Source organism: Anoplolepis gracilipes, chromosome 13 (genome assembly GCF_047496725.1).
Source record: "Anoplolepis gracilipes chromosome 13, ASM4749672v1, whole genome shotgun sequence".
Taxonomy (NCBI): Eukaryota; Metazoa; Arthropoda; class Insecta; order Hymenoptera; family Formicidae; genus Anoplolepis; species Anoplolepis gracilipes.
The window spans coordinates 6,387,156-6,413,929 of record NC_132982.1 but is presented as its reverse complement, the minus strand read 5'-3'; the positions used below and the strand labels follow the sequence as shown (position 1 = coordinate 6,413,929).

General features: G+C 33.4%; 1 protein-coding gene across 5 annotated transcripts in view; it reads right to left on the bottom strand.

Moving 5' to 3' along the window:
- The window catches only part of LOC140672209 (furin-like protease 1), a 206,186-nt gene that overhangs the window by 6,883 nt on the left and 172,529 nt on the right, over nucleotides 1-26,774 (bottom strand). For 4 of the 5 annotated variants that reach the window (XM_072904129.1, XM_072904130.1, XM_072904128.1 and 1 more), the window contains exons 7-12: nucleotides 21,927-22,344; nucleotides 21,456-21,573; nucleotides 20,477-20,558; nucleotides 19,614-19,824; nucleotides 17,046-17,777; nucleotides 12,204-12,491 (exon numbers count right to left, since the gene is read on the bottom strand). In XM_072904129.1, the coding sequence (XP_072760230.1) occupies nucleotides 12,204-12,491; nucleotides 17,046-17,777; nucleotides 19,614-19,824; nucleotides 20,477-20,558; nucleotides 21,456-21,573; nucleotides 21,927-22,344 (1,849 nt within the window). The remainder of the gene's footprint in view (nucleotides 1-12,203; nucleotides 12,492-17,045; nucleotides 17,778-19,613; nucleotides 19,825-20,476; nucleotides 20,559-21,455; nucleotides 21,574-21,926; nucleotides 22,345-26,774) is intronic. The other variant, XM_072904133.1, reaches the window with a different exon arrangement.

The following is a 26,774-nucleotide window of genomic DNA, read 5'->3' as shown; positions in this document are numbered from 1 at the left end:
TTATTTCTTCAAATCCTCTTGTATCCTTTTTTTTTGCTTTGAATTTTTCTTTCTGGCAAAAGAACATGCTAATTACTAACTAGATTGTATTATAATTGCATGCACTTTGAAAGATATCAATAAAGTTAATGCACATTCAGACGAGTTCATTTGTCATGCATTGTTATTTTTAAAAAGCAAATATTCGCTTAAATATTCAGTAATTAATTTGTGCTTAGTTAGATAGGTTTAATGAGAAGTAAATGTCTTTATGAATGATCAGCATTTTTCAATGACATTCATGTACTTTGATAGACGCAATTCAAAAACATTAATAAAATATCAACTTTAATCAAAACATTTATTAAAACTTTAATCTCACACGATATCTTTAAAGGAAAATTCGTCAAAGGGATATTATAATATCCTCTACATCGCACTATATAAAACGTGAGTTAAAATCGATAATTTAGGTATTTAATATCTATAATGCGATATTACATAAATTCCATTTAAGTTTACATTTTATATGTTAATAAAGAAAATTATCTATTAAATAAAATAATCTAAAAAATCATAATAAAATCCAACAATGTTTTCTTCATAATGTTATATATCACGTCTACAATTTAAAATTGAAAATAACCAATCATTTGTGATTTTTACGACGAATTGCAAAAGATACTAGTATACTGCAGTAGATACTAGTTTCGATTTTCAGTGTCTAAAAGTTCGTATTGATCTTATTATCGGATTTGTTGCTTGGACTTGAGAACGAACCAAAAACTATTTATTATTTTTATATAAATGATTTTAACGTTTTATAATAATTTTACGTTTGTATAATAATTTTTTAGAAGATTTGTTGAAAGACAATTTATTTTGTTCTCGACTTCCAATGTTTCCAAATTGTTAAAACGTTCACATAAACATTTACTCATAATTTTCAAAATATAATTCCAGAAATACGAGAGATAACGATTCTATTAAATCATAGTTATCGAATTCGAGTAAGCCATGCAGTTAAATTTCATTTGAGAAGCAAAACATGCTTTTAGCTGGCACATACCTGCATCTTCGAAATCGAGATTAGAACGTCAATCATGTTAAAGCGTTAATTGAATTGTAAATGACAGATAGTAGACTAATGACAGACGTATAGGATCGGAGTATGAATTGTATTTAAAATTAAAGGGATAAGCGGACAAAGGAATCACGTCACATTCGCGCGCGTACCTAAATTTATTAAATAAATTATCACTTCTCATTGCGCGCCGATTAAATAGAACGACCGTGTTTAGTAGACTTGTCAGCGTAATCGTCAATTGTGTTTAAATTCATTATTATAATTAATTTTCATATTTATTGTGGAATTTAAATTTCTAATCCAGACGCAATTCATTTTCCGATTTATGTCATTTTCCGCCTGTGCTTTATGAGATTGTCGGAATAGCCGTGGATTAATAATGCCCACAAGATAATTATTCAGGAGCTTCTCCTCTTTTAATTCGTTCATGATATACAAATTTTAATGTCGCATATAATGACTCGTAGTAGTTTTGCCATTGCTTATACAATATATTATGTATATGTGTACATAAATGTATGTAGCAGAGGCATTCGCGCCTCACACGGATCGCGCCTCCTCCCGCGTTCTTTCCTCGCAAATTACGATGTCGGATTTACGTTACGTTCCTTCGACGTGAAGTCTGGGATTACATTTTTTTTTTTCAACGGTGAATCATAGTAGCAAAGGAAAGAGTAAAACCAAAAGAGGAAACGAACGGAAAGGGACGAGTGCGCGAACGTGAACGTGGCGCGAGATGCGCAATCGCAACTCGCACTTTTTTCTTCCCTCCTCTCGGGAACTCTATAACTTAAGATATGTCACCTCTCCAAGCAAGATACATTTTACAATACATACAAACATTTACAATAGATACATTAACAATATGGCAGACAATTACGGTGAGACAGCGCCAGATATCCGGCTTAACTGAATATTTCCGATTAAACAGATCTAAGATTTACATTTGCGAGTGATAATTTAAATTATAATAGTTTAGATGTATGTATATACATTTATAAAATAATTATGCATATTGCATTTTATGCATTGAGCTATGAATATTATACATACAAGTATGAATATTAAAAGAAAATATTATCCTATGAAATTTTATTTGCATGAGTCAAGGATGATGTAATTTTTATAGAAAGCATTTTGTCTCTTTATCACTTTGCACAATTCTTATTTTTAAGTATATCATTTATAAAATAATCTAATTTATGTTAAGTACGAACAGCAACTAAAAAGTGCTTTGACGTTTCGGATTAAGATTAATGAAAGAAGGACTTCTTCTTTCAAGACGGAAATAAATTTTTAAAATGATATTAAAAAAAAGCGAGGAAAATTGTCACTGTGATTTATGAAACGTCTTTTCAGAATTTGGAATTTCGACTAATATTTGATAGAAAATGTAATTAAAACGAAATATGAAAATAATTGCACAAAATTCACTAAAGGTTTCGCAAATTCTTTCAATCGTGAAAATTGGATTTGGACATTTCTTTAGTCGACGTTCACGCAACGATTCTGTGAGAGACGCACGTTGTGTCGTGTAATGTGAATTATTGTCGCGATGTTCACCACGTGAAATCGATGGCGCACAGCATCGAATGTTAAACGTCAACTCGTTCGTAATTGCTCATCTAAATGATTTTAATCGAATTTAATTTAGAAAAATCGATTTTCTCGCAATGCGAGTTTCAAGCTTGCACGGTCACATTTTCTACGCGAGCTAATTAAATTAAGTACGAAGTGCTTTCCAAATTCATAGAACGTCGATGTGAAGAGAAAGCTCAGAAATACAGTGAAATAACTCTAATATTTTAATTCTTTTGATTAATAAGGTAAGACTAATTGTATGAAAAACATCAAAAAATAGAAAACAAAAGAATCTTCTCGCTATTTCATACGATCTATTAAAATAAATACTACAATGAATGTGCAATGATAGTATCATCATCACTTATGTAATAAATACCACCAAAAACTCTGACATAAAATTGCAAATTCAATGTTCTTGTTACCGGAAGATTGGTGCTGTCCCGACGCGATGTCGCAGGTATTGTACATTTTGGAAGATACAGTCACACCTGAACGAATCGAAATACATCCAAAGTTCCTTGTACTACTTGTATCCACGTTTATATCAATTTTTTTGTTTTCTCGAAAACCGACACCTCTTCACATTGGTTAATATAATTGACTCTTATTCTTAAAACTGAAATTCGCTATACATATAGATAATCGGTCTGTACTTTCGTTTTTCGTAATTTCATTTTTTCTCTCTTATATTCTGGTTTTCTCTATCTCATTCTCTTTCACACACACAAAACACACACACACACACACACACACTCTCTCTCTCTCTCTTTATTTTTCTCTTGTAATCTAGAATTGTTCGTCGACTCTCGAAAGAACTTTCATCTTTATTTCTTAAATAATAGTGAAACGAGATTTTGTGCAGCGAAGAAGGTTCATCGTGAAGAGTCACCGGTCTTTTTAATCGACTCGCTTGGAAAGTTCTTTTTTTATTATTTTATTTCCGCTATGGGAGAAACTTCATTATGTTATCCGGGTTTTTTTGACAGGTGTCACTCTGCGAAATCGCGGTTTAATCGAAAAATCGCAGTTAATGCATTCTCCTCAAATTGCGGTGCAAGTTTCGCGAGATAATAAGAATCACGCGATGTTCACATGATTTTTTTTCGCTCGTAAAGAACCGCGAAGTTTAACGAGATCCTCGAAGAGTCAATATATTAGATCCATATTCTCACCTCTCTCTGCTTTTGACGCTAAATGTAGTCGTAATAATAAATGTAAAATTCCGATAGCAAAGTATTATTTTCATAATATGAAAATCGCACTCGTCTCAACATGAGATGAAATCCACATTTAGCATTAAACATGCGGTAAGAATATGGAGCTAAAGAAAATTGACAGATTTTATAATATCGGTTTTATAATCACTGGTTATTCATGACTGGGTTTTTTGTTAAGTAATTTCTTTTATCAGCAAAATTACAACTTTCATTTTTTTAACTTACATATGTTTGCCATTTTCTTTTTTGTTCATATCCATCTCTGTTGAAATTTTATTTTTATTTTATAGCTGTCGCTTCTCGTGATTGATAGTATATTACGAACATTCTTATATTCTTTGTATGAAAAAGAAAAGAGAGCGACGTTAAAAAACGTCGCGAGTTAAGAATTAATGATTAATCTGGATGAATTGTGCAAATTATGAACAATATAACTCGCTTTAAGTACCAAATGGCAGATAATTAGATGTAGATGGAAGTATCTTCGTTTTTAATTAAACACCAGCGAAAGTTTCGCTTAATCTCTTAGAATGTATAAGTACATTTTAATTGAAGGCCGAAAACTTTCTTTACGATATCGATAAATGCTGTGCGAATCATGCGTCGCTGTGGAGAGGATTAATTATATTAACACTACTTGAGAGGAGCATAAGCCTGATCTTTGACAAGATCAACTTAATATATATATATATACACATATCTATCTCGAATTTTGTGCTAGCTCATTGCCAGCTGGAAAAATTATTCTTGCATATGAGAACAGAGATTATCCATCTAAGTACATTCATAAGTCACAATATGTATAAATATATTGATTAATTAATTTGCACCTTAAATTTACTAATTAAAAAGATTATTGAATTTGAGATGCCCCAATGATAATGGCAATTCTCTTATAAACATTTTCATTTATTTTCGATTATTTATAGAACTACAGGTTGGTCCATAGAAAAATGTGTGGACGTTTTAAATTAATATAATTATATCATTTTACAGATTTAAAAAACTCTCTTTACTATTTTTAAAATTATTATCTTTTTTCTCTGGCAGAATTATATATCTATATATATGTATATACATGTTGTTATGTCATTTATGTATTTAAATACGTTTTAAAAATACTTTTTCATTTATCTATATAAGAGTAAATATTTAATAATTCGAAAAAAATAAAAAATTTGGTTACTCTATTCAAAAATAAAAAATAATTTTCTCATAGACCATCCTGTATATAACATTTCGTAAATTAAATGTTAAAATATAGTAATTATGAGAAACAAATTTTATAAGCGTACACTAATTTCACAGAACAGCACCCAGCGATTGGATTGAAATGATATGTGCGTGAACAGGTTGACATTCTGTTCGAGGATGATAATAATTACGGCATCAGCGGTAAATACGCAGCATCCGCTTATAATGATATGAAATGTAATAATAGAATCACAACGTATAACAAATTAATGCAGATGCTATATATATATATATATATATATATATATATATATATATATATATATTATCCGTATGAACGAAACATGTTAACATATGTTATCGATAGTTATAAACCCTTTCGAGAGCATATCAATGCATGTTTTTTTTCATATATAAGCTATATTTATATATTCTCTAAAAATATACAATATATAGCAAACGATTGTGGCTAATGAAAGAATTAAGAGCAGATTCTTATGATTATGGAGGAACCATTCTTGAAATAAAAAGAGATATCAAAATTGAAAATGTAACTAATTAAAGAAAATAGAGAATGCAAAATAATACATAGAAAATTAATAGAAAGAGAGAAAGAAAAAGTATGTGTGTTTATTATTTATCACAATCGATTCATATCTTTACAATATTACTCACAATAAAATTAAAAATAGGAACGAAAAACTAGTATTAAAAGAAAAAAAAGCAAATTTGAATGAATCTAGGGTGATGTGCATTGACGTACCGGATATTCGGAAATCGAATCACAATCTCACGCACGCATGCAATTTAAAATACGAAAATCCTTTGTTGACTTCAATCGAGAAATTTTTTGCTTATCGGTTTTCTCCGATATTAAAAATATAAACGAGTAGACTTCAAAAGATTAAGATTTATGTGAAAAAGATAAGCACATTTAAAAAATGTATAAAAATTCTAATTCTTTGCTTTAAAAATTAAACATTTTAAATATTTAATTCAAATTTAGTTCAAAATAACATTTTACATATATTGTTTCATCCTTAATTAAAAAATTCAATTCAGTATCTCATGTAAAAATTCAATTTAAAATTTAATATAAAAATTTAATTTACCGGATTCTTACTTATCATTTAAGGCCGCGAAAATTAAATTTTGACAATTATGAAGGTATTTATATATAATGATAAAATCAGAGAGATACTGTTACGGATTTATCAAACTACATCTCGCAGTCAGTCCGCAAAGGATAAAATATAAATTACAGTGTAAATATTTCTCCCTTCAGATTTTCTATTTCATTCGTGCGGTCATTAAAATTATTTTCTCGCGAACGAAACGTTTTACAAAATGCTGACCGAGCCGTTCTTTTGATCAGAGATGAAATTCAGAAAATCTTCGTTTGCGAATCAACCCGCCATTGAATTTTCATCCTGCCTCAGTCCGTCTTTCGCCGCTTCGAACGACATCAGAGAATGCTCTCTCGATGTTTTTCGCGATACGACGTTTTTCCTCCGTCTTACTCTGTCTTACTTCGTGAGAAACGAATCTTTGATTAAAGAAAACTTTCACGAATGCTAGAGACCTAGTGAAACTAGTTTCTCACAGCATCGACTGCTTAAAAAAACACGAGATACAATATTTTTAAACATTTAAAAAAAATTTTTTTATATTAATTTGAAAAAATTAAAATAACAAAATGTCAAATTAAATCGTATTTTAATTACAGAAATTTATCTCATTTATACGTAAATTTTTTATTCCAAATACTATAGACTTTGGGTCCTATCAAAAGTATAAAATAATATACTATAGAAAGCGCGGTATCAAAGAATAAAATATGTATATATCCGATTCTCTGTGCAAATTTTGGATCTTTCCTGCGCCCGCGGGCATGTAAAGAATCGAAAGAGCTCGCATAAAGTATAAAGGGGACTCCTGAAAATCGTATCGACGGTAAACACGATTTTCCGTTTTTCCGCTATAAAATTTGGATTCCCTCCTTTATGTATATCGATCCCTGGCAGAAAGATCTTACCTATCTGTATAAAAAATGTACACTGTATGTACAATCCCTATAAAAAAACTGACTGTAGTCGCAACTATTTTTCTCTCTCAATATCGACAGAAAGAGAACTGGAGAATATTAAATATCTTTTCTATATATGTATTTCCATCCACTGAGAAATATTGCACTAGGATCGCACTTGGCACGTTCCACTTTCTAAGGAACGAGGATTTAGTCACCGTTCTAATATAACCTGGTTTCGAAGCGATCCGATATTCATCACTAATTTCATTCGTAACATTAGAGTTGCAATATTCTTTTTGGCAGTGATCAGTTTTCGCCTTACTTTTTCACAATGAACAATTAAGTTCGATTAAAATATGTTAACACGTAAGGGCTGTAGAGTAGTTAAAGATAGGTTAAATACCTTAACATGTTGATATAATTTGAGATGTACGAAAGTATATTCTAATAATGAATCGATTTTAATTATAAAATTTTAATAAAATTAGAAAGCGCGAAAAATCGTGATAATTATACCTGAAACACAGATCCTATAAAACAGAAAAAAATAGCATTCCTTCTTTTAACAATATCTTTTAACTTATACAGATAAAAATTGAAGAATAATTATATATTGATAAATCTTTAAATAACAAATGTTTGTCATTATTGATTATGCTGTAATAGATTTCAAACTGGTACTACAACAATAAAACTTTTAATTTTAGAATCTCTTATTCATGTACAAATAAAATAAAGTTCATAAAATTTTTCTTCTATCTTTTATTTAGTATATCAATATCAGATAAATCTGTATGACGAGCATTAATTTCGAAATTGATGTACACGATGCAAAAGCAATTGACCGATTTTTACATCTCTCGACCGAGATAATATTATCGGATCTCCTGGAATTAGTACATTCGAGAGTATTTTTTCTTCTTTTTTTTTGCCCGTGATTGCATTCGAAAGCCATCCGTTAGAGTACTAGTGCATCTCGAAAAATCACAAACGTTTCATTTGCAGAACGCCACTCCGAAAGAGACATTTAGTATTGCGACTGTAACGTCAATTTAATTTCGCAACCATTCGATATTCCCTTTTTCGAACGGTTGTTCGGCTTTCAGAATTTCGACGCGCTACGAAAGTTTCATATGACACAATATCGATTGAATCGCTCTATACGATTTTTGCGAAATGTTAATCAAGTTGAGATCATATACTTCAAAAATGTGGGTAAAAACTGATTTAAGTATAATTGATTTAGTTTAATTGAGATATATGTATTTTAGTTTTTTTTTTCTCTTACTTTAGTTTAATTTCTCTCGATGAGGTGACAACAACGTAAGAGTGAACTCATACTTGGTTATTAATCAGTGTTTTTCTTACAACTTTACATTGACGTTGATTTAGAATCAGCGTATTTTTCAATCGTGTTTTTTTTAAAGCCGCCATCTGATATCCTAGGGGAAGTAACACTGAATTGATTGTGATTCGATTCCCCTGTCGAGCGCAGATTTTGCACTTAACTTCTGATTTGTGGCCTGCAACTTTCGAGAGACGGAACATGATTGGATTCTGCGCCACGATATAAATCGTAAATACTAGAAACGAATCCTCGCATTCTCGCTGGTGAAAAGTTCTTTCCGACTCGATAACTCGTTGACGATCGTTTCGCGATAAAGAAAAATCGCTCCGTCAATTCGCCGCGAAGCTTCAACTTTCTCATCGAGTTTCCTGCTTATCCCCGCGATCGAAATTTCTACAAAGCGCGCGCGATCAGCTTTAAGCTCGTAATAGAACGTATCTGCTGGTATCTATCGACGTTCCTCTGAGCAAAACGATCGTATCTAAAAAGTGTTCAGAAAATATCGGGTCGTTTAACGTCGCGGCATTCTTATTGCCGTCGAGTTAACTAAGCACTATAGGCGTATCGATTAATTACCTACCGACCTACAAACGCTTGCGGATCGACACATACGTAGTTTTTTTTTACCATTATAGTTAACGTTTTGAGCAAGTTTTGTGACGAAAATTTGATATAACTGTAATCTTCGAGGCCGAATGTGAATCACGAATGAGCAACACTATACCGATGACCCAACTTTTTCCAAAATATAAAAAGAAGCGTTAAAAGTTAAATATTTTTGGATATTTTTTTCGTGCATAATATTTATATATATATATATATATATATAAAGTTTCACACATGTTTCAACAGAGAAAGAGAGAGAAAGAGAGTAGAAAACTAGAATGTTTCATTGATTGCTTTTCATTGTTTACTGTCGGAATATGTTTGCAAAATTTCATACTTTTTTATTGTAATTTACATTTTTATTATATTTTTTTTATATAAAAAAACTACACACTGTCTGCCATGTGTACGAATATTACTTCATTAATAATAAGAAACCGTATTATTCTTTAATGTAAAAATTTCTAGAAACACGGTCATCTTAATAAAGCTCGGGGTTTAATGTGCGCCCAAAATCCACACGCGGCCTCATGTACTTCGTTCCCAACTGTTTATATAGGCAGCCGGAGAACCTCCCTGTAGCTTCTAGTTTCGGCAGTGCTGATAGCTTACCGAATACTCTCTTGGAGAGACGCGAAGTGCTTACGAAGCGTGGAGGAAGGTTCAGAACAGAATGCGACAGAGAGCCGGTAGTCGGATATTGAGGATGTTGGAAAAGAGTCTTAGATTGACAGACAAGGAAGTGAAGATAAAGAAAGATAAACAGAGAAAAAGAGAGAAGAAAGTTTGTGTATCATGCATATAAGAGTATGCGAGAGAGAGAGAGAGAGAGAGGGGGGGGGGAATAAAGAAAAAGAGAAGAAAAAGTAAAAGAAGGAGAAGAGAGAAAACTGTCTCCTTCCGCCTCCCTGGAACACGTTAGTGCCACTCCGTCGATCAAAATCGACGATATGACCAAAGTGAATTGCAACTCTATCGGGTGTACTATAAGTTACGCGAGGCGATTTTTCCGGGAGAGACAGGAAGCGAGGCCGGACGCGCCGGGTCTCGCTAATGGCAGTTGCGCGATGATTCCCTGTCATATTTTTATCTTGTACAAAAGCTTTTTGTGGACAGTCATATTTGCGAAACGGAAACATTGTCACGTATGGCTTTGACCGAAACACCGAGCAAAATTGGGCAATAAAATGCACCGTGTCGTATTTATATAAATTTGTTATACAAAATATACCGTGCGATTTTTTCCTCTTGATATTCTTTGAATAAATTAAGAAAACCTAGATCTTTTAGAAGCTTAAAATTGATGCAACCGCGCGGTATACAATTATTATGAGACTAAATAAGAATAAAAAGTGTCAATGGAACAGAATTAAGCTCTTATTTATCGTATACCTTTAACATTAAAAATGATAATATGCCATTTTACTGAACGTGAACGTAAAACCGCAAATATGATTGAAAAGTTAGCCCTCGCGGCTACGTCGGATTATCATGTAAAAATCAAGCAATTTCACAATGTATTTGAAAATAAAATATTGGCCGTTTTACCCATTTCTGCTCCGTGCCACATGGAGAAAGAGGATGCCACGGAAGCCATTACTCTCAAAACTTCTCGAAAGATAGCACGTAACTCCGCGAAGTATAATAAATACGTTTTGCATATATTTACAAGCACGTCCGTAGAGTTACGGCTACAACTGTAGAGTCGGAAAAGGTTTCACTTAGAAAAATGATGGACTCTCGATTTTTGCATTATTATTGCAATATTCAATATTGTTTATTTATATTTTAGTTGCTTTTTACGTTTATAGCATAGAATTTGCTGCAATTATCTTGCTTGTTACCAAAGAAACATTGTGTTACTTTAAGGAAAAGTTGTTCGTCGCGAAAGGTAGTGTAAGAAATGACGTTAACAAGTCGAACAACATGCAAAAAAATCACGTTACCTTCATCGAGCAAATATTGTAACGTTGAATTTCCCGCGAGATTTTATGTCAATAATTCTATCTAAAGCTTCCTGCAATCTTTTCTTTGTCCGATACATAGCTCTGTTGAATTTTCTCTAACAACATAGCGTATATATTATTACGAAATGTAGGTACGATATAATATATACATGATGAGGAAGAAAATAAAGGTACGATAAAATATACATGAAGAGGAAAAAAAATAAAATAAAAAAAATATATTTAATTGAATGATATTCGCTGTATCGAAATTCAAAACTTAGAATCTTTCTTCCGACAGAAAATCGAGAGTTTATCATACATCTGGAAACAGAATTGCGCATTTCTTGTTTCGTAGTGTTGTTGAGAGTCCTATCCTCTCCGCGACAAATTCCGATCAATCGAAGTCGCTACATCGACGCTCCTCATGAATAGATGTTGTCACGGCGCAAACTTCCGGGATGTATCGTGTCAACTAGAAGAGACTCGTACACTTTCTCGCACGATACAAACGAAAGCCAAATTCCGAAAGCCAAACCTAGTGATGCGCGTCAGCGAAGAAATCATGCTGTCGACGAGAGGAACGCAACAACGGAGTGTAGTGTCAACGGGATCATCGGACTCAATGTCCATCATCTAACATACATCTCTCGCTTTTTACGCAGAGCGACAGAGGACGGACGATAATCCAACATTGAGAGTCTCCCGAATCTCTCCTCAAGATAATAGCACCGGGAGAGGAGGAATGAGAGAGTTTCTCCCTTCGTCCCTTTGCCTTCCACCTTCGCGCGACACCTTCCTCTCGCACGTATATACGCATTACAAGTATATTAAAGTCTCACGGATCACTAGGACGTATCAGGCACACGTCGTCGATGGTCACTTTCGCGAGTCTCCCGGTGACTCGACTCAAGTCACAGGATCGAATCGCGAACTATCGCAGGACCGAACGCGACCCGTTATCATCATGAACATCCGCGTGCTCCCGGCAAGCGATTTATCGCCGAAACGCGCTGCATCGTCACGTCGCTGATCCACGACGTTGTCGTCGTCGTCGTCGAAATAACGCTACTCGCTGCTGCGATCAGCAGTCGGTCCGGTTCCGCGCCCGACTCGCTCCGACTGTCCGTCGAGGCTGGCCAGCTGGTGATCAGCTCCCGCCAGTCGGGCCAGCCGGTCAGGTAGGCTAGAAGGAGTAGTATGAGGCACCCACCTAGGCACCTGCTGCCCCCGGTTTCGAGGGCAGCGCAGCCGCTCGTCTGGTTCTCCGTCGTTGGTTTCTGCACCTCCGGATGGGAGACCCGGTCCACCTGCTGGCTGCCGGTCCACGGATCACCCTCAGTGTCCACGGCGTTGTGCCGGACATTCTCCGAGGCTGCATTGTTTTGGATCACATCCTGGTGAACCACTGGCGGCAATGGTTTGTCCTTGTCCAGCTCGTCATCCACCTCCACCGAAGTCTCCGTGCCGAAGAACATCATCTTCCACTCTTCTAGGGTATCTGAAACAATACATTGGCGAGATTAAAGCTAATAGTTGAATTATGAATATCATCACGTTTAAAAGATTGTGCGTAAGATTGTGATTCGACTACACATCAGAAACAGAAGGAAAAATATATGTGTATCTACAAGAAAAGGAAACTAAAGCGCATCTCGTAATGCCTTACTAATTTGTTGCTTCCTCTGCAACATTCTTCTGTCTATATAATAATATGTGTACATTCTCTTTCGTTTGTAGTATTTTTTTAAGCCTTTAAACACTCATAATGTTCAACAAAAAACATAAGATGTATACATATATATATATATATATATATATATATGGCTAGAAAAACGGTAAAATACAAAAAAATGCAAGTCTTGAAGATACTAAACTGAAAGTTTTATCGTTTGCTGAAAATATCATTTATTATGAAATAATAACTACTTACTGTTAAATACACGCATGCAGACATGATTGCAATCAACCGTAATTGATTTTACATGATACATACTGTGGTTCCAGAGACTGGAAATGCAAGCTTTTACGCATTTAAATCTCGCAGTCATTTCCATGGACGAGGGTCTAAAGATTGGAGATTATAAATGTATTATTTTCGTGCAATATCAAAAATATTACAAAGATCACACGCGTGATTTTTCAAGCAAATGGCACAAGTTTTACGGAACATTCATTCATAATTAATAGGTATTGGAACGTACATAATTTATTATTCGATTTGGTAGATGATTTTTATTTCATCGGTATTTTATTATATCTATATATCTGTCGAAAGATGTACTTTTGACTTTCTCGCAAATTATTTCTCGATCTTGTCTGCAAATATAACATAAGGTCTCGGCACAGGTGAAGGAGCAGTAAAATTAAAGGTTTCAGGAGATAGAGACGAACGCGAGACAGCGGAAGAGATGACGAGAACGTCGACGGCGCCGTCGGGAAATTAATAAAGCGTTACGATGCCGTAGGGAAAATTTTGTCCTAAGTTTGCTCGTGGGAACAAAGAGAAAGAAAGAGAGAAAGTTGCGAGTCTTGATTAAATAAGAGTTAAAAATAACTGAGTAATCAAGAGTGAGTCTCCGTGCATATTTACACAACGAAATATATACGTCGAAATTAAAATGTAAAGAGAACTTTGCAATGAGAAGACGGTAAGAACTCGTAGACGATTATCGTTTTTACGTCGGGTAAGATACATCTGTATGTTTTCATCGCACACTACATAGAAGCTAATTTTAAATAACCTGTCTTCTCGACTAACAGTTATTAAAAGATGACATTAAATTACTCAGTCAGTTGGTTTGTATGATAATATGCCGCAGCAATTTACATACCAATCAAAAAATAAATTCAAAGAATTTATTATAAAATAAGAACATTGTTTTCTAGATAATAAAAATTCGTTATTTTTATATCAAAATATTCTATTATTTATTATTTTATTTAAAGACTAAATAAAATGAATCTTTTGAGAGGTAGATTAACTTTTGTAAATATAAAATTGTTAATATTATTACCTAATTTATTTCATTAACAGCATAAGGAAAAAAAAACTAAAGCGTACAGTATGCGGGTTTAAATAAAATCATTTCATGAGAAAAATTTAATTTTGCAAATAGAGACGAGAGACGGGTTGCGTATGAGCGAGCGGAAATCAAAACGGTGAAAAAACGAATTCAATTTGTCGTTGACTCGTGACGAGACTGCTCTCGTGTGTACTATTTTTTTATCGCTGTCCGGAAACGTAAACTACCGGCTATAATAAAGTCGTCGTTAAAGTATCCTTATATTCCTGTTGCACGAGGCTCAAGACGGTTGTAAAATGTCAAGCATCGCGACGATTGGACGGTAGTCGTTTTACGGGAAATATCGAGAAAAAATAAATTTGCTGGCGATCGAGTTGAGGGAACTGAACTGAGGGAAGAAGCAAGGGTGCAAGGGAAACAAAAATGTCAAAAGTCGATCGAGGGAACGTGGTCGGCTACCCGTAAGACAATAGGATGTAAGGGCATTGTACTCGAAGGGTCGTTAGCGCGCGCGTATTGAAAACAGACGAGCCGTGATAATAATGTCTTAAGAGCGGAAACCATCATCGGGTTAAGCGAGTAAAAAAAAATTTCCAATCGCGGCGGAAATTATTTAGTAACGATGATGAACGAGAGAGCTGCTCGATCGCCAATGATGGACTTTGTCTGATCGCGTTGGCTTTTCCATTTCACGGCACGCATTAGCGGTTTTCACTACCATTCGTCACGTTGCAATTTTGAACGATTTGCGGTTATCTGATAATCTAAAATTCGAGAATTCTAAAAGGAGATAACGAGCGCGATGCGTAATGACGAGCATCATTATGAGAGCAATTTTCACTAAATCGCTGCTGTTTTAGAAAAGATGATTTTCCAGTGAATTACTGTCACCTTCTGTGTAGATATATATATATATATATATATATATATATATATATATATATATATATATATATATATATAAACATTTCTTAAAATAAGCAATAATAATAACATTAACATAATATTAATATTAAGTGGATTTTACATTAAAATGCGTCTAATAAAAAAAAATATTTGCCGTATATTTTTTCTTGAACATTCTCCTTTTTTTGATGACATAAAAACTAGGCATATAACACGAGAACGAGATATATCTTAAGCATTAAAAAATATTATAATTTTCCGTTTTTGTTTTTTGAAGACAAACATGTGAAATGCACAAAATCTGCAGGAAATGATTTATACTACAAAGATAATAAATATACGGTAGTATATGCGCGCAATGCATTAAATAGCCGACGCACACGGATGCGCTCAGGACTGCATACGAAACTCATTGATAATCAAGTCATTGAAAGTTTAGATTGAAGGCTATAGCGCGTGTTACCGGTCTCGATAAGTTTTCCTATTATCGACCTATCGCTTTCGTAAGGAACTTCAATTAGCAGTAGGAAAAAGCAACATGAAAAAAGTTTAATACAAAAACAAGTGAAACTATGCAAAATCTCTTTGTATATCTCGCTTAGAAGAGAAGGGATCTTCCGGAAGTTTAATGAACGCTAATTCGATGACGAATAACTTACAATTTAAAAAATACTATATCAAATGATTAATAATTTTGATAGCAGTCATACAGGAAATTGACAATTTTTCTTTTATTGACACGTGAAAATTAAATATTATATTATTTTATAATATTATTTTATTTTATCGTATTATTAAAATTACAATGACACTAAATATAAACGTCGATAATAAGATAAATTTTAATGAGAGTATTAAAATTTATTTTTCACTCGTGCGTATTAAAATCATGCAAATGTACATACAATTATACAGATTTGCTTTTATTCATAATAATTGGAAATAAAATGCCTTAAAGTGCAGTGTTTTTGAAAATCAAATATCTTCAAAGGTTGCTTACAGATATTAAATAAACTATTTAATAATTTCTACAATCTAAGCACAAACAATAGTATTTTAAATTATCTAATACGTAACGGAAATTAAACAACAATGAAATTTCACTTACGACATTACCTATTATATATCTAACGAGCTACAGAAAAATATTACAACACACATACAAAATATTCCGCGTAAAGTAATTTGCGCATTTGATAAAAAATATTAGAGATAAAGTAAAATATTACAAAAAAATATCAAGAATTCTTTTATTTTTAAATAGAGGAGAGTAAATTACATAAAAAATAAATTCTCATTACGTTTCGTAAAACATGCACTCCACGCGGAACATTCTGAATTCAAGATAGGAGAATACGTGAATATAAAAGTGGATACAAACGTGGATAACACGAAATAAGCTTGTCTAAAGTGCGACATATTAATAACTATAGATAATATGCTCGTGTACAAACGAAAATAACGGTGATCACACGGGACGATCGCAATCAGCGAAACAGAAGTCCAGCAAAAGGCAGAATACGAAAACCAAATTCCAATAGATCCGTTTAATCTTCGGCTTTTGCGCGATACTGCATCTCTACTTTCTGTACTTTGTATGGTAGCGCGGGCGGACACGTGGAAGCGAATACGAAACGATCGGAAGCTGTGAAACGATTCTCTTTGTTGTCCAACAAAATATTGCCCTTGGCTAACAATAGCGTATATAGATTGCTATCATTACTCACTGCGCGCGTTTGTGGTTATCTGAGTACACGAGGCTATATTTTTTTCGCCGAAATGTTTCATCAACTCTGCGTTTCTCGGAACAAATTATCACATTCTAATTATGTAGGCATTCATATCTAATTTTTTTAATTCAAAACTTACGTCTATTTAAAATCTACTACGTGATTACGTATGAAGAGAGTCATATGAAAGATGCCTCTAATATAGCGCATTAAATTTTATTAAAATATCTAATTTAATTTAATTGTAGGATTAAAAATTTATATTGACTATAGGGAAAACCGATTAAATCGAAATAATTAATTAATGTATAAATATAATAAATCGAGCTTCCGACCGTCGTCGTTAAACAATCGACGCGTCTCGCCGGCTCTCCTCCGAAAATATTTAAGTACCCTTGTCCAGTTGCAAGTTCCTTGAATCGAACTGCTCGTCCTGTAACAAATCAAGTCCTTTGGCTCTGGTTGCATGTTGTTGGCCGATTCCACGAGCTCCGCCATAAACTGGATATAGCTGCTGGATCTTGGGATATTGCTGAAATACTGCCGGAACCTTGTTTGTGGCCGCTTTTGCTGGCGGTTCCAACAAGATCAGACCTCTCTGAAGGGGTGAGGAAGTCGCAAGATCGACGATTTTGTGCTTATTCGTCGTCGTGATCTGCGTTTTCGTCGTCGCGACGACTTGAGTCACCGTGCTGGTAATCGGGCTCGGTGTACTTCTACCGCGCGGTCTTGACGTGACTAAACGCATGTCCCCGACTACGTTATTAGGCCCTCTGTTAACCCCGGAGAGCCCTCGCAAGGTCTGAGCGGTGGGCTTAGGGCTTGGTCGATTGGCCGACTTGCCGTTCTTATGCTGACCACGAGCTTTGCCCTTCCTCTGAGCCTGAATCTGCGTGTTCACTACGTAAGGCGGGCTCAGGCTGCCGGATTTATCAGACTTGTGTTGCGTTTGCTTGCCCTTTGTCGAGGCGTTCTGATTCTTCGAGAAAGAGGTCTCGCGCGGTTTCACCAACGGTCGTCTGGGTATACTCATGCCAGCCGGAGTGTAAATAGCGTATTCCGTCCGATCGGGTAGCGTCGAAGTACCGTAGAAGATCAGCGCCCATTCGTGCAGAGTAGCACGTCCTGATCCGGAATGCGTCCAAGAATGCAGCGGAAAGAAAGCGAACGTCATGATTAAAGGGGGAGATAGAAATGTGATGAGGTGCTCACGCTGGCGTTATTATATTATTGTAACATAGTGCACCGGGTAAAACTATCGAACAAATTAAAAGATAACATGTTGGTCAGATCCGTCGTTAAACGAATAATAGCTCGATATAGTCGTCGCATAAGATTCACGTGTTCCTCAGCGTCTTAAAGGGAATTAACGAGAAAGCTGCAATAGTGAAGATTTCTCTCGTTCGTATACGTCGCGTTTATGGGCGAGTGCGAGATACGTCTATGGAGTATTTGCGCTGGTTGAAAACAGCGAGATGATTCAAGAGCGACCGAAATATCCTGCGGTATTCTCGCTTCTCGAAACGCAGGCTACGACTTTACGCAATAATGAATGCGCTTTACAGCTCTCATGCTATATAGCTTTAGGGGCGCATAAGGAAATTTATGTAACCATCGACCCTGATTAGCAGACGAGGAAACAGTTCGAAGTGGTTTTAATGCTTGTACCTTACTCGAGATCTGCCGCGAAGCTTCTCTCTGCTATCTGCGTTAAGGGTAAAGCAGGAGTACTTTTGCTTGAAACCGGCAATTATCCACCTCCGGGGATAATGCACCTTCTTAGGTAATCGCGTGTGCGCATGGGGCTTACGTAAGAGCCCTCCCTGTGGCGTCCTAGACACGAACTACGAGAATCCTGCCGACCGACTCGCATTGCAGAATGTGCATGCAATGCTAGGTATGTGGAAACTATTCCATCCTGATATCACACGTATGAATGGATTAATTCTTTATGATTTATCTCTACGATTGTGGGAAGAGAAATTTCCTGATCGTATATTAAAGAAATAGAGTTGTTTTATTGTAGTTTTACTTGTGAGAATTACTAAATGTCAATATCAGCTGGTTTCTTGTCGGCACTTCCGACCGGCAGTCTGCAACTGACAGAGAAGTCAGTAACCGTGACCTTATGACGGCACTGCTTGGACACTTGGAAACTATTGTTACGACGAACAAGGTGAAATTCTATTTGAAATTTAGATCAGCGAACGGCATCTCTGGTTGCTGAATCTAATGTCGGCGTAATCTCCAAGATGTTTGTCTTTGACATTCTAATCTAAGATTATGCTTCACGCGAGCGTATAACACTTTTTTTGTATGACAATAATATTATTAAATATTTCATCTGCTAATGACATGTATATTTCAAATAATGATTGAAAAACATTTTTTATAAAGCAGGTTAATAACATTAGAGAGCATAAAATTCTTAACATATATATATATATGAATCAAATAAATTTATATTACATTTAATGCTCTCTAATTAAAATTATTTAGTAAAGATTTTTCTATACATCTGAAAAAAACTGTAACCTGATATTTTGATATATGCCATAAATAATTTTTATGTATCGTAAGTTGCATTAATCTAATTGATTAAAAGTAACAAAATTTCAAGATTTATACAGATTAGAGAAACTTTGAAAATGTAAAGACTCTGTACGAGCACAATTTTTTTTTTAATATGCTAATGATTTATTTATTTTTCCGACGGATTACTCAATCAAATAAATAATTTTTCGATTGAGCAGTATTAGTTCTAACAATGATTTAATTAACTGGTTTTAATATGCTTAATATTTGTTTAGTTAATGTGAATTACAACAATGAAAATCAAGATATTAAAGACAGATAAGTCCAAATCAATATTATCAATTAATATTATGTATTAAATCACTCGTCATCGTTAATTCTTCTGGTTACGCGACAATAAAATATGATATCGTGCGATTCACTTACCGAGATATCGACCCTCATTGTGAATTTCTAATTTCCAGGTTCCGTGCGGTCTCTCTCCCCACGTGTGCACCGACATGAATGGCCATTGGCTGAAGCCGGCCTTCGAAACGTCATGCGGTCTCTTGGCGAGAAGAGTGCTCTTCGTGCCTTGAGGAGATGTTAGCTGTATCTGAAGATCTCCTCGTCTCGCTGCCATCAGCGATACCTTTGCCTGCGACAAATCATTGTGTCATTATCACAAATGATGTGTATATTCTTTGTACATATTACTAGTATAATTCGTTACACCTTGATACACATAAATAGAAAATCAAAAAATTTTCAAATATATGTTACATGTATTTCGTTAATAATTTAATATATTTATCTAATTCTGCTAATTAATTAATTAATTTAAAAAACGGACAAGATGTAGAATTTATGAGATAATTTTGTGTCGTAAAACTAATAATTGTATAAGAACACTTAACTTAATTGAATTAACTTCTTTAATATTATACTTTAACTTCTTTATAATAAAAATAACTGATTTAAACACGGTCTAGTAATTACATTTCATTAGTAGATACAGTCATTAATATATCAAAAGTTAATTTGTGCAACAATGAAATAATATTTGACATATTATAGTTTATTTTTTCTAAAAACAGTGTAAAACAATAGCAAGTGTATCAGTGATGAAAAATAGATCAATTTTTATTCGAAGGAAAGATAAAAATTCTAGCGATTCAACGTCAAAGAAAAACAATTTGAAAACTGTTCTTAAAATTGTTATTCGTCGTGTGTGTGTATGTGTGTTTCATGACCGAGACACGAATTCCTCTAATTAGCAATGTCACATGTGAGTGATGTGCTCAACTTACCTGAACATGCTCGAGGAAATTAACGCCCCTACACTCCTTGACATGTAAGTCGAGAACCAATTGGCTCTTTGGAGGTATTGTCCTAGAAAGTAGACGAAATTCGGGTCAAGTGTTAAGCTTGTGCAAAAAATTCTTCGCAAGTATATTTTTACATGAATACATTTTTATAAATACACTATTGCCGATTTTAAATCATCGCTCAAATAACTCGGTCAAGTGTTTATTTATGCCTCTTCTCGAATATGCTTTTAGCACGATATTATTTCAGTAACAGTAAGTTAAATAGAAAGAAAATCGTTGTTATTCTTCATACATTACAATACTGAATTTATGTTAAATTTATATCATCTGCGTTATTTTATACAAGTAAAAGTGTTTGTACGTATATATTACAATAAATTAAATAATTAAAAAATTTCTAAATTATCTCAAGATAATTATTAATATTATTATAATATATGCTTTTCAAACAACTTTTATTTTAAAATACAAATAAATATTAGAAAATTCGTGTTAGAGTAAATAATTACTTGGAAATGAATTAATAAATATTGTACATTAAATTGAATGTAAAAGATTTTTATACTTAATTGTTTTAACTTCAAAGTTATAAACTATGTAAATTGTGTCCATTTAATGCAAAATACTATCTGTTCTTACTCCTTACAATCCTCGACAAGTGACGTATTACACGTGATTCAGTACAATTTCAAGTGAATAAAGCTCGTTTGACGATAGTCGAATGCTTGAATGAATTTGTAATCTACGAGCAACGTGTTTACTCCTTTAAAGACAGATAGTGATACACAGTCGAATCAAATCTCGATTTTCCACATTTTAGAATATTTTTTTCAAGATCGATAATTTTCCATCCAATCGTCACATCTTTTATTTCATTAACGTATCGATACTTGCAATAAGACACACTGATTTTGAAATTGCTCTCATTTATTTAACAACGCAATTTACGAGCACTTACCTGCCTGTGTGTGGCGCCGATACTTCGCATTTGTGTTGCTCTGGAACGGTTCTCCATCTTCTCGCTAAACGTACCATGGCAGTGGCGTCCATCAGACCGTAACCGAAGCTATGGCTCACTGTCAGACATAAAATGCAACTCTGACATAGTTAACCGATTTTTTATTTCAATTAATGGTACTAACTAACAATAAGTAGATATATCTGAATTAATATATATAATTATCAATTTATTAAATAGATTTATTAAATAGATTGTGTGATTATAGATAAATTAAAGTATTTTAATAAAAAATGTAAATGTTTATCAATTACTTCTAAATTTCCTTTCTTTAAAATTGAAATGATGATTTAATTTTACTTACATATCATCACGTAACTTTGCTAATAATTCTAAGAATTTCTTTGTTTTTATGACAATTCTTTAGAAGAGATAATTTATTATTTATCAAGAAATAAGCGAGTTTCTCACCGTTTCTACCAACACCGTTAACCACCCAATCAGGTGCCTGCAGGTTCGCAGGTTTGGCAGTTCTGACCACAATGTGTTGCATGTCCCTCCAGGTGAGATCTCTATTCGCTTCTAAGGCGAGGGCGCAAATACCGGCCGCCAATGGTGCCGACGCCGACGTGCCTGTGTGGCTGCTCGTACAATGATGATGCAAATCCGTAGTGACAACCTGCTTCTCGCCAGTAGAGCCTGAACTGTAAGTGGTAGCGAGAGTCGACGAGCACGCCTCGCTATACCAGGGCACAAGGCCATTTTCGGTCGCGCTACTGATGGATAGAGTCCAAATGCTGTTGGTGTAGCCGTCACAGTTGCAATTGTCATGATCTCGACCACCGTTTCCAGACGCCCACACGAAGATTGAGCCCTTACCGTTGCGACCCTAATAATGTAAGGATTAATTAAAGGTTTTTGAATCCGTGCGAAATAAATTATTATACATGTCAATCTTAATAACTCGATTTTTCTGTCAAAATATCAGATTATTACAAAAATTAAATAAAAAAAAAAAAAAAAACGACCGGGTAATATCAGACCGCGGAATTGAAACAGCAGAATTTAAAGAGTATATTCAATGCTGTGAGCTAAAATCTGACATTTTACCACTTTAAAGTACTTTAAATGTGGTCAATTTTTTTTTACTAGTACTCAGGTTGGAGATGCTCGGAACGCTTAAGGCGCTTTAGAAGTTTAAGATACTTTGCATGCTAAAGCCGTTTTCTCTGCTCCCGTAGACACATAGGGGATGATTCGGAACGAAAGCGTTATTAGGAAGTCGAGATGAGATTGGATGTTTAGCGTTAATAGTCTCCGTAGGGTCAAGACTGAATTGTCTCGAGCTCGTGATGTAAAACTTTTCAACGCTATATATATATATATATATATATATATATACATGTGTGTGTGTGTGCGCGCGCTCTTGTTTCACGATTAAAAGAAGAATTTCAGGAATTGAATTTTTGATTTTTATTCCACAAAATATTACGATGATTCGTATAACACTTGAAAAGAAACTTTTCTCAATAGATTTTTTGAGAAATCAGCGCCTGATACTTATAATTAATTACTGATACGAAAACAATAATTGTATTATTTATATATATATATATATATATATATATATATATACATATATATATAAAATAAATAAAAACAATAATATAATAAAAACATTGATAATGATAACCAAGCTTTCTTTTTCGACAATTAAGTTCTTTAACTAAAAAATTAATATTATTACACTATATGTATGTACTTTATTGTTAAACTGCAAATTTTCTTTTACAAATATTTTAAAGTATATATTATCCAGTTACTCTAAGATTATAGGTGCTCTCTAATATTGAAGGTCCGGCTGTCTCGTGATAAGACCAGACGCCGTGTGCTTAGGTAACATGTAGGCGTGACCACGAACTCTGAACTCTCTTTGAGACTTGACGTTAACTAATTCAGTAATATAGTGCTTGAGCCTTTGATCAGAAAGGCTATTTAATCGTAAAGTGAGATAAGGTATCGACTTGGCTCGAGATGACATTGGACATCTTAGATGTAATTTGTATAATCATCGTTAATTAACTGCGGTATTATATTACATTATGTTCTATACTGTGTAATGAATTTATATCTTTTAAAAATATTTTTTTTTAAAAAAAAAAAAAAAAAAAAAAATAGTTTTTTTTAAATGTGCAGATTAATAATTGTTAATAATATATATACAAAATTATGTATTATAAAATAATACAACTTAAAAATTAAAACGATATATTCGTCATTCAACTTTGTCTATTTGCAAATTAAAACTCATTGTTTTTCTTGATTTGAATCAATTAATACAAACAAAAGAAGAAGATGAAAAAATCAAGATATATATGAATTAATTTAACTTGACGTAAACTGTGTAACGCGCACATATTTCATGAGATTCTATCAGATACGTATGAAACCTATAGTTAGTTCCATAGCCACGGCTCAAGGGTGATATTATCGGATCTGTTAACACGCCCTAGAGAGAATGTATTCATCTGTGTGTCGAATATAAGATAGTATATAATCTAATACAGTTACAAAGGGAATTGTCGTTGCATTAAATACCTACTGTGCAACTGTACACGAGACCAAGCTGTTGCTAAGATAACATAGTGGCTCAACATAATCAGTACTGTTTGTATTCTCTGTTTGAATGATATAATACATTGTAATATAATGTATCATCTCCTTTAAAGTACAGAAAAGAAGTACTGTTCATTAAAGAATAAAATTATTCATTAAATAAAATATTAAGATATTTATTATAAAAGAAACAGCTTTTAACTTTGTCTATTAAAAAACTATATTAATGAGATGTAATATTCCGTAAATTTTTTTAATTGTGCTAAAAATTTTAATTCTAACAATAAGCACTATACATCCAATATTAAATTGCTAAACAACAGATTTTAAAAATAAAAATGTTATTTAAAAAAATATATAAGTATTTAATAAGATATTATTTTTTAATTTTATTTTTCAATGAAATTGACGCATTAACATTCGGCCTAAAACTTTAATGGTAAAATAATAAGATTATCGAAAGAGCTCCGAATTCATAAATATAAATAAGTAAGTAAGAAAGAGGCAATTTTTTTTAATGGTAAAACTTTAAATTTGCTTTCGTATATAAAGCCTTAGTAATCTCTTATCTATTAATATAACATTTAATTATATTATATTGTAATTATATTTTAATTAAATTTCTGAAGACTTAGATAAAAAAAATATAAAGAAAACATTTTTAAAGATCAAATGGGTGCAACGGCATTTTTTGTACTAATCTCAATTTTAATTTCGAAATGTTTAAGTCATGCATAATAAAAATCGTGAATAATAAAAATCGATTCCAGAGAATACGCAGATATTGACATTGTACCTTATTGCATAAAATATCTGGAAAAGAGATCACGAAAGCAATCTTGACGGAACGACAGCCATTTAATATTTAATATCAGATGTTTAATATTGCTGCCGGGAAAGAATCTGAAACATTGCTCATTTCATTACTCGTTGATTCCATTTATGAATGTTCACTGCGTATATAGTAACTCTTATAATATGCAGAACCATTCACGTTATTATAATATAAAGAAAAGCTATATAATAATAAGTTATAACCGACGTGCGTTAAAATTTTATGACTTTAAGTTTGTTTTATATATGTGTTAAAAATATTTTTGATTGTTGTTCAAGAAAAAATTTCTTTAATTGTTTTAATTAACATAATTTCATATTATATATTTTTCTCTTTTATAATTAATATAATTTCTATTTATATATTTTATTTATAATTTCTTATTTATATATTTTTTATCTTTTCTGTTTGCTTTTTTTGACACAATTTTCGTCATCTGCTTTACAATATAAACAAACGCAAATTTACGCATTAGTAATTCACTTGTCGCCTTGGAGACTATTACGCTCTTTTATAAATTTTGATGAAAGCACATGGTGTTGTGTGTATGACCATTTCCTCGATATGTTTTGCCAGTTGCCATATATTTCAACTAGTTTTGCATCGACCATATTGACATTTGCATATATTTTACGGCTACGTCACCGTCACTGGCAGTAAGTTTAAAATGGTAATACGTTCTAGCGCGGCTCGAGTCGGCCAGCACCCAATTAGAAACTTTCTGAAGGCTGACCTCTCTCGCCGAGAGCGAGTCTATTAAACCGGGTCTAGCTGGAGGAGTTCTTCGTCGTCGTTGTTAATTGAATTACGTCTGTCATCGTTCCGTCGACGATTCTGTCGACACCTGCGACGCCGTCGTCGAAAGAAGTCAATCGTTTGCGGACGTCGAGATGTGATCAATCAAGGGATAATGATACATATATTATTAACATAACATTACAACATTAATCTTTCTATATATATATATATATATATATATATATATATATATACTCCTATTAGACTCCTATTAGAGTTTCTGATATAAACATTCATTTATAATATGTACTCTGTACATACATATATATATATATGTATGTACAGAGTACATATTATAAATGAATCAGAAACTCTAATAAGCATCATTGACCATTCGTATAATTTGAATAAGCTAAATAATTAATAATATTTTAAAGCAATTACTATTCATAGCCACTTCAAAGACAAGTTTTGCAATGTAAAATAGTTTTTAATTATAAAACAGTTAATTAGAATCCTCAATATTCGAATTACTGATAACTATATAGCTGTCGAAAAAGAGGTCACCCGATTCACAAGGATAACAGAAATGGACAGTAGCGAGGATCTTTACTGGAGTTTCTCAAGTTCTTGATGGCTCGTCTTTAATGCTAGATGTCTGCATTTTAATGATCGTTACTTGAAGCAGATGCTCTCTCAATGCTAAAGTTCTCCGTTTTAGGATCGCGATAAAGGGATGCCGCGAACGCGATCGAGGAGCTGCCTCTTGCACGAGGCGTACACATCGAGATGACAATGGCCATTGTCGCCACTGAACTCCGAAGATCTCGGAGAATGCTTCTGCGTGATACATTTGTGCAAATTTCATTTCGTTCTGCGCCGCGACTATTCGGATACGAGCGTACGAATCGCATTACTAACGAACAGATAAATTTTTCCTTTTCGCAGCAAATGAGATTCGAAGAGGAGCAATGAAATATTCGCGTGTATATCTCTGTAAATGCAAAAATATTTCCTACACTTTTATAACGTCATGATAATCGATATTAAAGTTGGAAGAATTCTTGTTGTATTATAAAAATATGTTACATTTCTAAATAATTCAGTCAAAAGATGAATAAATATAATTT